This window comes from Sturnira hondurensis, unplaced genomic scaffold (assembly GCF_014824575.4).
Source record: "Sturnira hondurensis isolate 20B ecotype Veracruz unplaced genomic scaffold, ASM1482457v3 Scaffold0016684, whole genome shotgun sequence".
Classification (NCBI taxonomy): domain Eukaryota; kingdom Metazoa; phylum Chordata; class Mammalia; order Chiroptera; family Phyllostomidae; genus Sturnira; species Sturnira hondurensis.
This window is the reverse complement of record NW_028089315.1, coordinates 4,080,560-4,095,007: the sequence shown is the minus strand read 5'-3', so window position 1 is coordinate 4,095,007 and position 14,448 is coordinate 4,080,560. Positions and strand designations below refer to the sequence as shown.

Below are 14,448 nucleotides of genomic sequence, written 5' to 3'. Positions count from 1 at the left end.
CTGGATAAAAACCTTATCTATAACCTGGTAAAAACAAATCAAAGGTTATTGTCTTCTCTACAAGAAAAATTCTCTCTCAGGCGGGTCCCACTGGCTGAAGGCAGAGCAGAAGTAGGTGAGGTTGGCTCTGGGGTGTCTGTTCTGCTACTTCACATTCCATTTACCCTATTCCTTCACCTTGCAACTAATATCACCTTGCAACTAATATGTGCTGGCAGAGAGCCTCCTTTATGTTTTCTCTAAGACTGTGTTCCAAAATCCAACCTTGGGGCTGAATGGTGAGGCTATTAGTTGTTTTCACCTCCAGGTAATCTTTTGGTGGCCAAGGGGTTCAAGAAAAATGACCCAATTGCTGATTCAATTACAGAGTTATAAGGATAATACATGACTTTTTTGGATCTCTAGAAGGTGACAGAAAAATATTGGAGAGAATTCTCTCTCTGTGTATTCATCAGTTTTAAGATTCCATCAATATTAAAGTACCTATCTATTTCAGAAAGAAAAATATATGTGAAAAACTATATGTTAGGATCAATGACATATACTAATATATAATACTACTATTGATGACTTATTGACCTGTTACTGTGTGTCAAACACTGGGCTAAACATTTAAAAATATTTATGGTATCCCTACAATAAAACTTCTAAGTATCATTTATTATCTCTATAGGTGAGAAACTTGAGGCTCAGAGAGGTCATGTTACTTGTTGGCGCCCCAGTGAACCTGTCTGATGCCAAAGCTACAGCCTTTGAGCTGCTGTCTTCCAGCCAGCACAGGGCTTCCTTTGGCCAAGGATTTATGTCAGTGCCCTCTGCAAGTGGGGGACATAGAACATCACCCAGTTCATGAAGTAGCCCTATGACCAGTTTATGAAGACCAGTTGTTGACTGCATGGGGTCAATTGTGTCCTGGAACCCTCCCCAGTCCATGGGTTAAAGTGTTCTCTCTGTTTGAGACCTCCACATTTGTATTCCCGCTTTGACTTCTCATCTGACTCTGATATCATGCGATCACCTGTTCACCATCTCCCCCAGGATGGGTAATGTGCATCTCAAATGTAAATGCCCCAAACAGAGCTCTTCCTGTTTCCTGCTGTTCTCTAGTTTCTTCCATTTCAATGACATTGTCACACTCACAGATGCTTGTACCAACATCCTGGGTCTCCTCTCTGAATCCTAAATCACTCACACTCCTAGCCCAGTATTTACCCAGTCTGATCTATTCAAACTCCCAGATGTATCCCAGACCTGACCCTTGCCATCACCTTCATTACTAACCACCCCCAACCCCACCCTCCTGCAACTACCAGCAAGTCTTACTGAGATCAATATCACTGTGGCGGCCCTCTCACTGGCCTCCCTCTTCATTTTTAAAACAGCCAGAGTAATGTTTTAAAAAGCATAAAGCTCATTAAAACCCTCTGTGAGTTCCTCTTTTCATTAGAACAGAATCCAAATTCTTAAACATGGAGTAGAAGGCTCTCCCACTGTGTCGCCGTCAGCCCTTCTCTCTCCACTCGGTTCTACCGAGCTGGCTTTCCCGCTAACACACCAGCCTCGGTCTCAGTTCGGAATCTCTGCACTTGCTCTTCCTTCTCTAGACTAACCTTTCTCCAGGTATGACTGTCGTGGCTGGATTTTTTTTCCTTCAAGTCTCAGGTGAAATCATGCTTTCCCCTGGGGAATATTTCCTCAGATACACTGAGTTAGAGAATCTACCTCCTGGCACAACTTTATCCCATTTCCTGGTATTATTTTTTCATACTCTCATAAATAATCTTATACATCTATTTTCTCACTTGGAGGCTAGGGAAGTATATACCTTGGTATATTTCTAATATTTTAAGCCATGCCAGCACATATTTATGAAATGGATAAATTATAAATTTTGTTTTTCTTTTTAAGATTTTTTATTTATCTTTAGAGGGGAAAGGAAGGAAAGAGAAGGAGAAATATCAATGTATGGTTGCTTCCCGTGCATCCCCTGCTGGGAACTGGCCTGCAACCCAGGCATGTGCGTTGACTGGGAATCGAACTGTGATCCTTTGGTTCGCAGGCCTGCGCTCAGTGCACTGAGCTACACCAGCCAGGGTTAAATTTTGTTTCTATAAACATTTCACAGAACGTAGTTTGGCAGCTAATACAGTGTTGGTATCAAACCAATATTTCATTAAACTGATCTTTCACAAAGAAAAGAGCTAAATTTTTTCATTTCTGGTTTTGCTATCTTTGCATATACTATATTAGGTAAACTTGATAGAAGAACAGATACAGGTACGTTGTCTGATTCACTTTATCTAGAAAAGGTGGATCTTACCTGATTTCGTAATTATTAAGTTGCTTGACTGCGTTCTTGGCTTCCTGTTTATTTGAGAATGTTACAAAGGCGTACCCTCTATTGTTGCCATTGAAATCCATCATCATTCTCATTTCATAAATTTTACCAATCTGTAAGTGATAGAAAAAGAGAAGTTCCCATTTCTGCATTTGTACTTCCTAATGAACACACACACATGCACACAGTTTTCTGGAGTCTGTCGCTGCCATATTTGACATTTGCATCCCTGCAGAAATGGTTTGCGTATTTTCATGCTGGGTTCAGGCCCATTATCTGACTTGTGGACAAAGTCAAGTTAAAAAAAATTTTGTATGAATGGCATTTCAGCCTGAGTTAACAGAATATGTTTTTGACAGAGCAAGGCAGATGACCTTTCACCACAAAACTATCTGAGGATTTATGCAATGTCCTAGCGACCTGAAAATACATTTGGCATCAGGAGTACAATTTCTTGATACATTTGTCCTTTTTCTTTCTACAGGCCTCTGAAGTAGCCTTAGTTTTATCTTTGCTTGGTAATACTCTGGTATTGAAGAAAAAATGAGGAACACTGATTTGGAACCTTGCTAAACCTTTTTAGTTGCCTTTTCCCAACCACATCATCAAAGGGAATACAGAGGCTGTGTTTCAGAGGATGGTTTGGAGGGCCCCCCAAAATTATTCTCACAATCTGTAGGGTGAAGGTGAGTGCTGGTCTTAATACAGTGGACCCAGGACCAGCACCTCCACCATAGAAAGGTACTACTCACTAACCTCTACCTATAGCTACTCTGTTTGCTTATATACTACTCCCTCCTGGTACTCCAAATGCTGCCCAGAGATACAGACTCAGCAAGTCATTATTACTGGCTGCTATAACAAGGGTGACCCAAATAGATATGAGGAGTATATGCGGTAAGAAGAGGCATCAGTAAGCCTATGCTGTTACCACACTGGTTGGTTACCCCTCATCTCATCTCATCCCACCCCAGCTCACCCAAAGGTATTCAGTGTGGGACACCAATTATTTTCTGGGCTCATTAGGGAAGAGTTCAGGCATATTGCAGCTCTGTGTTTCAGGTGGCTCTTGGTGCTCATTTTCAGGTTCACTATAAGGTTCTTACAGGATTAAGTCCTCATAAACTGCCCATATGCCAAGTGGGATTGTGTGTATAAAATTAGGGGCAGTTCCGAATCTGAAGTTGAGTCACACATGCAGTCACACGCATGCACAGATGATTTCAGCATTCAGAAAAAGAAATAGCTAAACTCCCATTTTTGCTAAATTTTTGAAGAATGTGGCTTTTTAAATACCACTTGGAAAATTATTGAAAACAACAGTTAATTTTGTATTATGCCTTTAATTTGGGGTTTAATAACAAAATATCATTAGGAATTAAAACTGAGGAAGTTTATAACTTAATGATTATATAACGACTCGGAGAACCTTTATAATTATATAATTAATTTTGTGGATACATCAGGGCAGACAAGAAATTTGAACTTGTAGAAAAACATTTCATCCTGGATGAATACGCATAGACACATGTTTGAGCTATGACACATCTACCCCTTCTTTTTAGGTATAAATGTTGCACACACATTAAAATGTCAGGTTGGAGCAATATCTCCTAGACAGGCTGTTTTCATGTTACTGTGTGCTGATAGACCCATTCTGTTTGTGGTGAGAGGGTGTGCCAGTGGAGATGGGGACTGAGATATAGATTTGAAAGTCATCAGCCATGACGTCAGGAACAGGTGAATGAGCGGAGGCCATCACTAACAGGTGGGAAGGTTTTCATGGCTTAAGGAATAGCAACCAGAAGAGAAAAACCATCAGTGACCAGGGAAAAATGAGCAGGAAAGCAAAGTGAAGAGACTTTTCCCTTGAAAGATAAGAAAACTGAAACTTGGACTCACCTTTTCACATATTGGTATAAGTTCATCCTCAAAAAGGTCTCGGGGAAGTTTTCCAATAAAAATTTCACAGCCCCTTTCTGGGGGTGCAGCATCCCAGCCAGGTGGGGGGCCACCGTATTTCCTTTGTCCATTTTCCTGCAAATACAGGGTAGGTTGTATGAAGGAGAGAAGAAAACAAGAGATCTTTAGCTCAAGTTTTTCAATTATTGTTCAGAATTATTTCACAGTCAGAAACATATTTATCATTGGCAAATAACAGTTTACTGGTCAGAGGGTAAAACACACAAAAGTCTCTTTTGTGTGGATTTTAATACCATGTTCTATGCTTCAATGACTTGCTTGAGATGAGCATGGGAAAAGTTATAAAGTACTGAAAAACATAAGGGGTTATTTTTTTTCTGTTGTCATTCAAAATCACTGGAGCCTGCTCATTGAAGGATCTGACTATCATTTGGACCTGCTCTGAGGGCTGTGTGGTGTGGTGGGGAGTGTTCTGGAGCTGGCTTCTTGGCTCTGTGACTCTCAAGCTGTGGGTCCTTGGACAGATGACTTCTCAGAACCTCAGTTTTCTCATATGCAAAGTGAGGATAATAATCAGCTTTTGATTAAAGGAGATAATGCATCAGATATGCATAGCACAGGTCTTGGCATGTGGTGTGTGTTTATTGGTTATCCTCTTCTTGCCTCTCTGAATTTAGGTTGTTTCATATGCCAAGCAAAGCAACACAAGACCCTGAATAGAAACAATGTGAGGACTACCATCAGAAGGAGTGGCTGGTTAACTTGGGGGGTAGGTAGTGAGGAACTTAAACCTATTTTCAAGGCTGACAAAATGGTGAGAGGTGTTTTCTAGTATGAGATGTCTTGGTGGGTAATAATGCTGTTCTGTCCAAAGAAAATTAGCTTCTATTTTTTTTCCTTTGTCCTAACAAATGCTTGGTTAATTTAATGTTGTTATTTGAGGAGGAATAGTAGGTAGGGGCGCTTCTCTGCGATGCTAACTATATTTCTATGGATGTTAAAGATCTTAAAGTAACTCAGGGGTCCCAGAGTGAAATGCAGGCCTAATCCACCACTGTTGATCTTCTGGGGAAATGTGAGTCTACTTTCCACTTAGGCATCACCAGGGCTCTTGTCTTTGTCTTTTTGTGATTTTTGAAGACAGGACACTATAAGGGACCAAATATCAGTAAGCACTGCTAATTTCTACAATTAACACTTTAAGAAGTTTTATACTATAAAATAATACATGCTGGGAAAAACATGGTAATAATGTATAAAGTAAAAAGAAAAATCAATATATCAATATATCAACCTGCCCATCTGTAGAAGTAGCTACTATTAAAAATTTCACTGCCTTTTCAAATACTTTTTGTGTGTATTTTAAAAAGACATGTTAGTTCTTTGAAACATTGTTTGTACGATAGTTGTTGGTTGAAATAAAAGTAAAGTAGCTTCTAGCTGCATTGATAAATTTTATATGTACCAACTTGAGTCTTTCTCAATTATTCTATGTGTTAGCACAAAGGTTTTTGGGACCACAGTATTTAAATGATGTCTGCGGTTGCGATCACTTTTTAATCCTAATGATGGATGTTATGTTGCTTTAAATTAAAAAAAAAAGTCAAATGAGTCTTCTGCCTTGCCTTGATTACTTTTTGCTTTAACTGACTGCATGTTTTCCCTTTACTAGATATTGAAATATTTGCCTCAAGGTTTTTTGTTTCTTTTCTCCCCCTATATTCTTGCAGGATTACTAGTAGCAAAAATTTATCACGGAGAAATCCAAGAAATAAACCCTTCCATATTTTTATTTTAAAAAGTTGAGAACCCAGTGAGCTATACCTCAACTAAGAATTCCCTGACAAGTATAAGTTAGATACTTTCGGAGACATATTAAAGATTTTATTTACTTACCTCTTAATAATTGCCTGCACAGCCCTTACTACCACACCCTGTCTAATCCTCAAATATCAGCGTGGGTTATAGACTGCTACCATCCCAATTTATAAACGGCAGAAGCCCAGAGAGATTTAAATGTATAATTTGCTGAGTCGCCTGCTTGGGAAATGAAGTCAGGGAGTCTGGTGTCAGAGTTCCTCAGCTACACTGTGTTGCCTCGTTATATGGAAACCTAATCACTTGTAACAGATCTACACGTTTAAATACTTATCTGGGAAAAAAGTTTATCATGCCATTAGATTGCAAACTCTCTGTTGCATTAAATCCTTTTTCAATTTCCAGTCATTTTATTACACAGTTTTTGGGGGAGGAGGAGAACATCTCATATCTGTTGCTTATAGACAGCCTCATTTCCGTGGCCAAATTAGAGCCTGCCTTTGGGGCAACTGGTACCATGTGGTTGATGGTGATCCCTCTGAGGCTATTTGTGTCTGTTTTAAATGTCTAGACACATACTGTTTAGTGAATTATTGGGGAAAAAAGTTTAGAATGAATTTGGTAGTATTTTTATCTTTCAGGTTGAAGAAAGCAAATTTTCATCCCATAAAAGTGGCTATTCCAGAATTTCTGATTTGACAAGCTTTGGCTGACAATTTGATAACAAGTCGGCAATGAGCATACTGACACTTTGAAATTTTTTCTTCAACTTTTTCTTGCTACAATTGTGAAAAATGTCACCCAAGTATTTTGTGCAAGTCATTCATATATGTAGGAGAATTCTGCTTCTGAGCCAAAGTGATTGGTCAGGAAATCTTATTCATGGTCTTTTTGTGGTTTCTATAAACCCTTAAAATAAATTCCCCAAGAATATCTTCTGGGACCACAAAAGGTCTGACTGGTGCAGAGATGCCGCAGAGTTCACCCAGTGTGGGGACTGGCTTCCAGAACCCCCCTCCAGGCCTGGAATGCACTCGTGGTGGAGAACAAGTTTCAAACGGGCACGGGGCATTAGTCATGGGGTCAGAATAGCTGTCCATTACTGGGAAGGGACAGTCGGGAGCTAGATTGTTGGTATTTTAGGCACTATTTTTATAGTTGCATTTAAAATAAAGCCCAGTTATAACTGCTCTTTCCCCTCCTGGCTGAGGTCCTCCTCGTGGAATGCGTTCCCCCCAGGAGCATAAATATAGTAATAGTTCCAAGAGAAAGAATAGAGGACTTTTTTCCATGAGAGAATGTTCATTCAACTCTGGGAATTTTTAGTTTCCCAATCACAGACTTGGAAACCATTCACTCTCTCTCCAGTCACATGTGAAGAGGTGAAAATTTTCAACTATACAATTTAAAAATTGATGTAATTTTTAGATTTTCAATTAACTGAAGATAAATCCAGTAGCTGTACCTTAAATGTTGGATTCCAAGCCTATTCAGTAGCTGTTTATGTGTGAAGAGTATTTGGAAGTTCCTTTTGTCACAGATATTTTAAATGTTTCATGATAGAAACCTAGTGTCTTTAAGGGATTGTGTATACCATCTTCTTGACCTTGAATAAAACCACACAACCTTTAACAAATGATTCTAAGCAATAAATCTTAGCGTGAAAGTGGAACACACTGAGTTCCTTTTGGCCACCTGGCATCTGAACCTTTTACACATCTGGGGAATCTGGGCAAAATGGCCTTCTCCTACAGGATTTTAAAAGGCCCACCACTTGCTTTTCCAGCTTCCCTTTTTCTGGGACAATCATAGTTATAAGAAAGAAACATTGAGTTCTGGTGCAGAACTGTAATGGTGCGGACTTGAGATTTGAGCATTCTGTGATGGTGGGTGCATTTTCATGTCATTCTAGACTTGCGATACTTTTGAGGTTCATTCCCAGAAGCCTGCCCTTGAGTCTGGTCCTCCAAATTAAAAGTTTCTGTGAACCAATATTCTTTCAATAAACTCCTTTTCTATTTAATCAACAAAAATTTGTTTTTACTACATACACATATTAGTAACAGCAGCAGCAAAAAAAAAAAACAAAAAAAAAACAAAAACAAAAACCCAAACATCTAGCCCTGATTAAGTTGGGCATTGTGCTAAGTGCTTTATGTGTATTGACACATTTAATCTTGTCAATAAAACTATGTGGATGATACTACTTACTTTCGATTTGGAGACACAGAGTGTGTCCAGATTCACGCAAGCAGTAAGTGACAAAGACAGTCTTTTGAATCCTGAGCTCATGCTTGTAGTCATGACTTTATTTTTCCTTGTTTTTATTGGGTTGTCCAAAAAGTTTGTTTAGTTTTTCCATATGATGGCCATAGTAGTGCTTAGTTGTCTTTAACTTCATTTGAAACAATATTAGATTGTATTGTGACAGCTGTCATATCAGCATGCATTTAAATAAAACATCAAAACTGGTGAATTTTTGTGTATCTACTTCATATTGAAGATCAAAAAATACGCAACATTGTTGGTGTATCATGCTTTATTATTTCAAGAAAGATAAAAATGCAACTGAAATGAAATAAAAGATTTGTACAGTATATAGAGAAATTGTGGTGACTGATGGAACATGTCAAAAGTGGTTTGTGAAGTTTCTTGGCCCTACTGACATTTTGGCCATATAAATCTTTGCTGTGAGGCTGTCTTATGCATTGGAAGATGTTTGGCAGAACCCCTGGCCTCTACCTACTAGAAGCCAATAGTGGGAGATAGCTGACATGCTCAAACTATCCAAATCAATAAAGTTATTGGTGAAAATGAAAAATGTCTTTTATTTTGTGGGAAAAACGTAATGGACTTTTTGGCCAACCCAATATGCTCATTGTACAGATGAGGAAACTGAGTCCAGAGAAATCATGTGAGTTGTCTGAAGTCATACTGGTTTAATTTATTGCAGACAACACTAGAACGAAGGTCCCGTGATTCTTGATCTGGTTAACTTCATGCCATGTATACTGTTCAAAAGTTATGGTGACTTTTCATGCTTACCGGCCATGTAATTCTGCATCTTATGTGTTACACCTCCTTTCTTGTTCGACTTCACCAAGCATGAAGACCAGGTGGTTTGTCGTCTCCCGTAAATGAGCCCATTCATAAACTAGAAGGACATTTTGCCTGTTTTTTATTTCATAATTATTAATTTCAGTTCCTTTATTGGTTCTTTGGAAATTTTGCATTCTAAATCTGTAATCATTTTTGTGGTTCTCTTTGGTTCTTTGTTTTTTTCTTGCCAAGAGGAAAGAACTTGTGTATCTTCCCTTCCTAAACTGCTTTCAGATGCTCTCCTATCCATCCATTTTCCAATGGCCATGTACTTATTCCCGCTCCTGTTCTCTCAGGTGCTGGACAGTACACCCAGACTAGGTGGCACTTCTAGTCTTCATTAGCATGCCAGTCACAAGGGCCGTACCTGGAACAGTGGTTCTGTGGGAAGCTCCTGTGGACTCTCATTGCAGTTGGTGCTGATGCGTTGGGAATGTGTCTGCACTGTGTCTATTGCGGTTCATGAATTAGGAGTGTGTTTTCCCGTTGTTGATTAGGAAGAGTGAGTAAAAATCTTTTAGACATTATTTTTATGGCTTTCCACCTGCACAGCACGTACATATCTCATAATTGGATAGGGTTCAAGGCAAATCTGAAGGACCTTAAATAAGATGTCCCCAAAGGGGACATCTTAGATGTGATTTTTACCTTGGCTCTGCTTATGCCATTGTTGTTGGTCTGAGTACAACAGACAGGGCTCTGGGGAGTATTTGCTTTGTTAATTTTCTGTGAAAGATAATGATCTGTTTTGTGTATTTAGTGTGCTCACTTTCACATCCTGTTAAGATTACTGAGTTCATGTTGATAAATCTACTTGAGACTGGGATTTTTTTAGAAAGCAGAATTTATTTAATTTATGTACTTTGGAAGTTGGCATTATTAGCTTTTTATTTTTCACAGTATTTGCAAGGCATGCACAATATGGGTGCCAGGTATTATTTTTCTAAAAATAGAGCAATAGCAATTGTGATGAAATGGGATGTTGCAATTTGTAGAAATGTGGAGCCACAGTTAGAAACCAAGCTAGGACATAAATATAATATACAAACAGAAATTTGGCTTTGTCACCATGTAGCTCAGCATTTCTCAAAACGCGGTATGTGAGATGACATTAGATTGTTCATAGGCCAATGTTTTATTTTGGTAGTTATACATTTATTTTATTGCATATTAGAAAATTATAATTATCACATAAAACCTGTAGCTTTCCTATTTACATAAGTGAGAAAAAGTTTACTTTTAAAATCAACTTGAATGGAAATAGTAAAGTGATTTAATTGATTCTAAATAAATGACATTATCGGAGGTACTTATGGCAAAACACACAAAGAAAAATGCAAATGACTTTGGATCCTTGGCAATTTATCTATTTGTTTCACTCTCCCTAAAGCCCTTGCACTTGATCTTTAAAAATGTATGATGGGGTTCACACATGAAAACAACTATTAGCAAATTATGAATCCTGTTTCTCATTTTGGAAGGGTGACAAGGGGCTATTGCCTAGGAAAATAGTCCTAATTTGATTTCAAATCATTAGTTGTCTTATGAAGGCAGAACTAATTTATCAAATGAAGCATTTAATACTATCATCTTTAATATTTCCCCTTCACCTTTCAGGCTTATGTGTGGCAAACCACACTTTAGAAATTCAGTATCTCAATATTTCATAGGCAAGCAGGCTTATAAAATAACTTCTATTTTATAAATCTTTTCATACATTTTTGCCAATTCATGGGAATATTAAGTTCAAGAATATCCTTACACAAAACTAAAAATCATAAGTTTTATTTGTGTATGTGTGTTTCTACAGAAGAGAACAAGTAAAATGGCAACTCACTTCTAAGACCCTCTGTTCACATTTTGCAGTAAAGTTCACGTAATGATGGACTGCAAAGAATGTGTTTGCTCTTTTGATACCAGGCTTTGCCACATTCATGCTTGCTTCTGCCTCTGGCTATGCATCTTGACACACTGCTCGAACCTACAGGAACCTTGAAATTCCACTCAGGAAATAACTAGGGAAAACCTTTGGCAACTGCTTTGTATATTTTGGGTTTTTACCTTTGGGGGGGAACACATAATTTATTCAATAGTCACATCCAGATTTTCATTTACCTATTAAGTTTACTTAATTTACTTATGCCTTTTGAGTTGACTAATATAGCACTCAAATATCTGGTTACATTACACAAAGCTGTCCACATGCAGATAGACATTTCTCCATGTGCAAATAAAGAGTGTGCAGTTTGGGCAGTTGCATTTCTGTCCTTCCCTAGTTCAGCATATGCCAAGGAGAATTCCATCCAATGCACTCATTTTTTTAATGTGAGAAACATAATCTACAGTGAGAAATTTTATACAGTCATTATTCTTTTTACCACACTCCCATGAATTCAAATTTCCGAGGAGCTTAGACAGTTGGCAAGACACTAAATCTTCCCTGATTTTAAATTCTTCATTTATAAAGCAATAGGGTTGACTAAGAGATTGCAAAGGTCTTGTGAGGGTCTTAGGATACTTGTGAAAGAGAAGCAGACTTTGACACCATATCAAAATGTGGGAAAATGTTCATTTGATGTTTTGTGAGTTAGTCACTGGGATCCTTAAAGGGAATATTGTGGGGATTTAAAAAATCAGTGTTCTTCCAATTGCATGTCCAATTAACATCTACTTCATTAAGTACTTAATGATTATCTTTGTACTGATTTATTGTGTTAAAGAACTTATGCAGAAAAGAAAATATGTATCATTCTTATAACTGGAATATCTATATCTGTTCCCACAAATGAAAGGTAGTTATAAACACAATTACAAAGGAGGGCAATTATGATTAAATCCTAGCTGGACATTGTTGTCCACTTCAAGCTGAGCTCTAGTACTGCTCTTCGTGTGTAAAAGCTGAGCAGACTCATGACCATGGATAGCAGTGTGGAGATTGCTGGGGGGAGGAGGATATAAAGGGACTAAATGGTAATGGAAAAAAATGCCATCAAGATTTTAAAAAACTTAGCAGGGGCTGGAGAGGTGTTTAAGGCATACGTTCAGCCACTGACTTTCCTCATCTGAGTGTCTGAAACAGAATTGGAAGGGGAATAATTTTCTCAGGATGAACTTTAAAGTTATTTAATGCCATGTCAGTGTGCCGTTTAAACTCATCTCAGCTCTCTCCAGGCACCTCTGAAACAGTGTTGAAAAAGATCAGAGTTGAGATCCTTGTGAATTCTTAATTGTCTGGCTTTGCAGTCTTTGTTTTCTTCTTAGCATATGTAAGGAAGCTATCTTTGCGTCTCATAATGGTAACCTTGTGGGTTCTGCAGATAAAGAGTCACTTATTTTGGTTGCTGATCTGTATTATACCAACAGGTAACAATTTAAAAAATCCTGAAGTTGTCTGCAAGCAAAGTATAAAGTCCAAAAGAGCAGCTTGTGCTTCTGGGCTTTTGAGTCATGGAGTTCACACTGATTTTTAAGCTGATAAAATGGAAAACTTCATGTGCTTTGGGTTTTTAGGAAACCACAGGGTTTGCAAAGATTTTGAACTTTGTATTGAAGACCTCATATAAAATCATTTCTCTCTAGTAGACTATATAAGGAGAAATTTGTCGCCGTTGGGAAATAGCTTCTGGAATGTGTCTATTTCTTGGGATGCTCAGTGCCCAGCGCATGTCAGGCACACACATTTTCCACAAAAGCATTCACAGGACTGTTCCTTCATTAAGAGTCTTGCACCCTATGCTGTGGCATTTGTGGCTGGTAGAAACAAGGCCTCAAAAGAGTTTTAAAATAAAGTTGGCCTGTGGGTGGCTGGGGTGATAGGGGAAACACGTGCCTGCAGTGATTTGCTGATCCTATCCTGTTCTCCTGCCGAGTCTACCTATTTAAAGAATTAGTTTTCAGGCACTCGGTGAATGACCTAAGTCCTTGGACAGCAGAGGCGTGAGCAGGTGGTGAGAACAGGCAATAGGAAAAAACATAGGTCCCAGGATCTAAATTTTGCCATGAAGTCAAATTCCTATTTCTATCCCTAAGGTTTTCATGTGGTGGTTGTAAAAGAATGTCAATGCCATGGTGTTTTCCCTTCTGCCTCTCACTGAGCTAATCTAGGTGAAGCCCATTGTAAACACCGAGTTCCTAAGTTACTTATTTTTATTTCATTATTTGTAGGGGGAAAATTGCAATTTGAGAAATGCCTACATAACATTACTAAAGTAGCAAGCCAGAGAGATGGGGGATTTAACTTAATCTGGGGCCCCCTTACAAGAGGTGAGTGTATCCACATCAGATTTATGTTGATCTAGCCCCATCCTTTGTACCTATGCCTTGCACATAGTCATAGACGAATTGAACACACTGGAATAAAATAATGTGGTTGCATTAAAAGTCCACTTAAAAGAACATAGGTAGAAAGCAAAATTTGAGGGGGTGGGAATTAAAGACATACTTTGTTCCTAGTTTAAAAGAATTGAGGCAGATGGCCAATTGAAAGAGGAAGAGAAGGACGAAGGCTTTATTTTTCCTATTTCTCTGCTGTAATCTTAATGGATCTTTGACATTCAGACACAGTGTCTTCCTTGCCCAAGGGTGTATTGTGTATTTTACAAATATTTTGGTTAATTAGTAATAAGAAATTTTCTTTTAAAATTGTGGATTAGCTTCTAATGTAGAGTAACAGTTTAAGGATTCGAGAGCTGGGTGAACAAACTTTTTCCTGTAAAAGACCAGATAGTTGATATTTTCAGCTTAAAAAAATAACCCGTTAAAGACGTGAAAAACATTCACAGCCTGCCATCACTACGAAAACAGGCTGTAGCCACATCTGAATCTGGGATCGTAGTTTTCAGACCTGTGACTTACGTCTCTATTGAACTGTATAACTCTGGGGCTTTTCTAACTACGAAATATTGAGTTAAAGAATTGGACTCTATTCATATTAAATTCACACACATAAAAAATTAGAAAGAATAGCTTAATGCACACAGGCTCTTGTTATCCAACTGTAATAATAGTTTTGTACACAAAAATTTCTCAATTTTTTCCTCCTAATTGAATGCTCCTTAGAATTTTTTATTAAATTTTTCCTTATAAAAATAATCCACATTTTAGAGAAAGTTCAGAAAATAAAGAATATCAAAATATTACCCCAATCAGATATTTATATTTTGTTATTTTCTAATAGTTTGCATTGTGTGAATAATTTCTTAAATATTATTTGGAAGTATATGTTGTACACTCTGATTTTTAAAATTTAGATATTTCTCCATGTCTTTGTT

At 37.9% G+C, this 14,448-nt stretch overlaps 1 protein-coding gene across 6 annotated transcripts in view; it reads right to left on the bottom strand.

Annotated features, from left to right (window-relative positions):
* A1CF (APOBEC1 complementation factor) overlaps positions 1-14,448 on the bottom strand; it is a 78,223-nt gene that overhangs the window by 29,133 nt on the left and 34,642 nt on the right. For all 6 annotated transcript variants that reach the window (XM_037066928.1, XM_037066930.1, XM_037066932.1 and 3 more), the window contains 2 exons: positions 4,241-4,375; positions 2,321-2,451 (listed from right to left, as the gene is read on the bottom strand). In XM_037066928.1, coding sequence (XP_036922823.1) covers positions 2,321-2,451; positions 4,241-4,375 — 266 coding nt within the window. The remainder of the gene's footprint in view (positions 1-2,320; positions 2,452-4,240; positions 4,376-14,448) is intronic.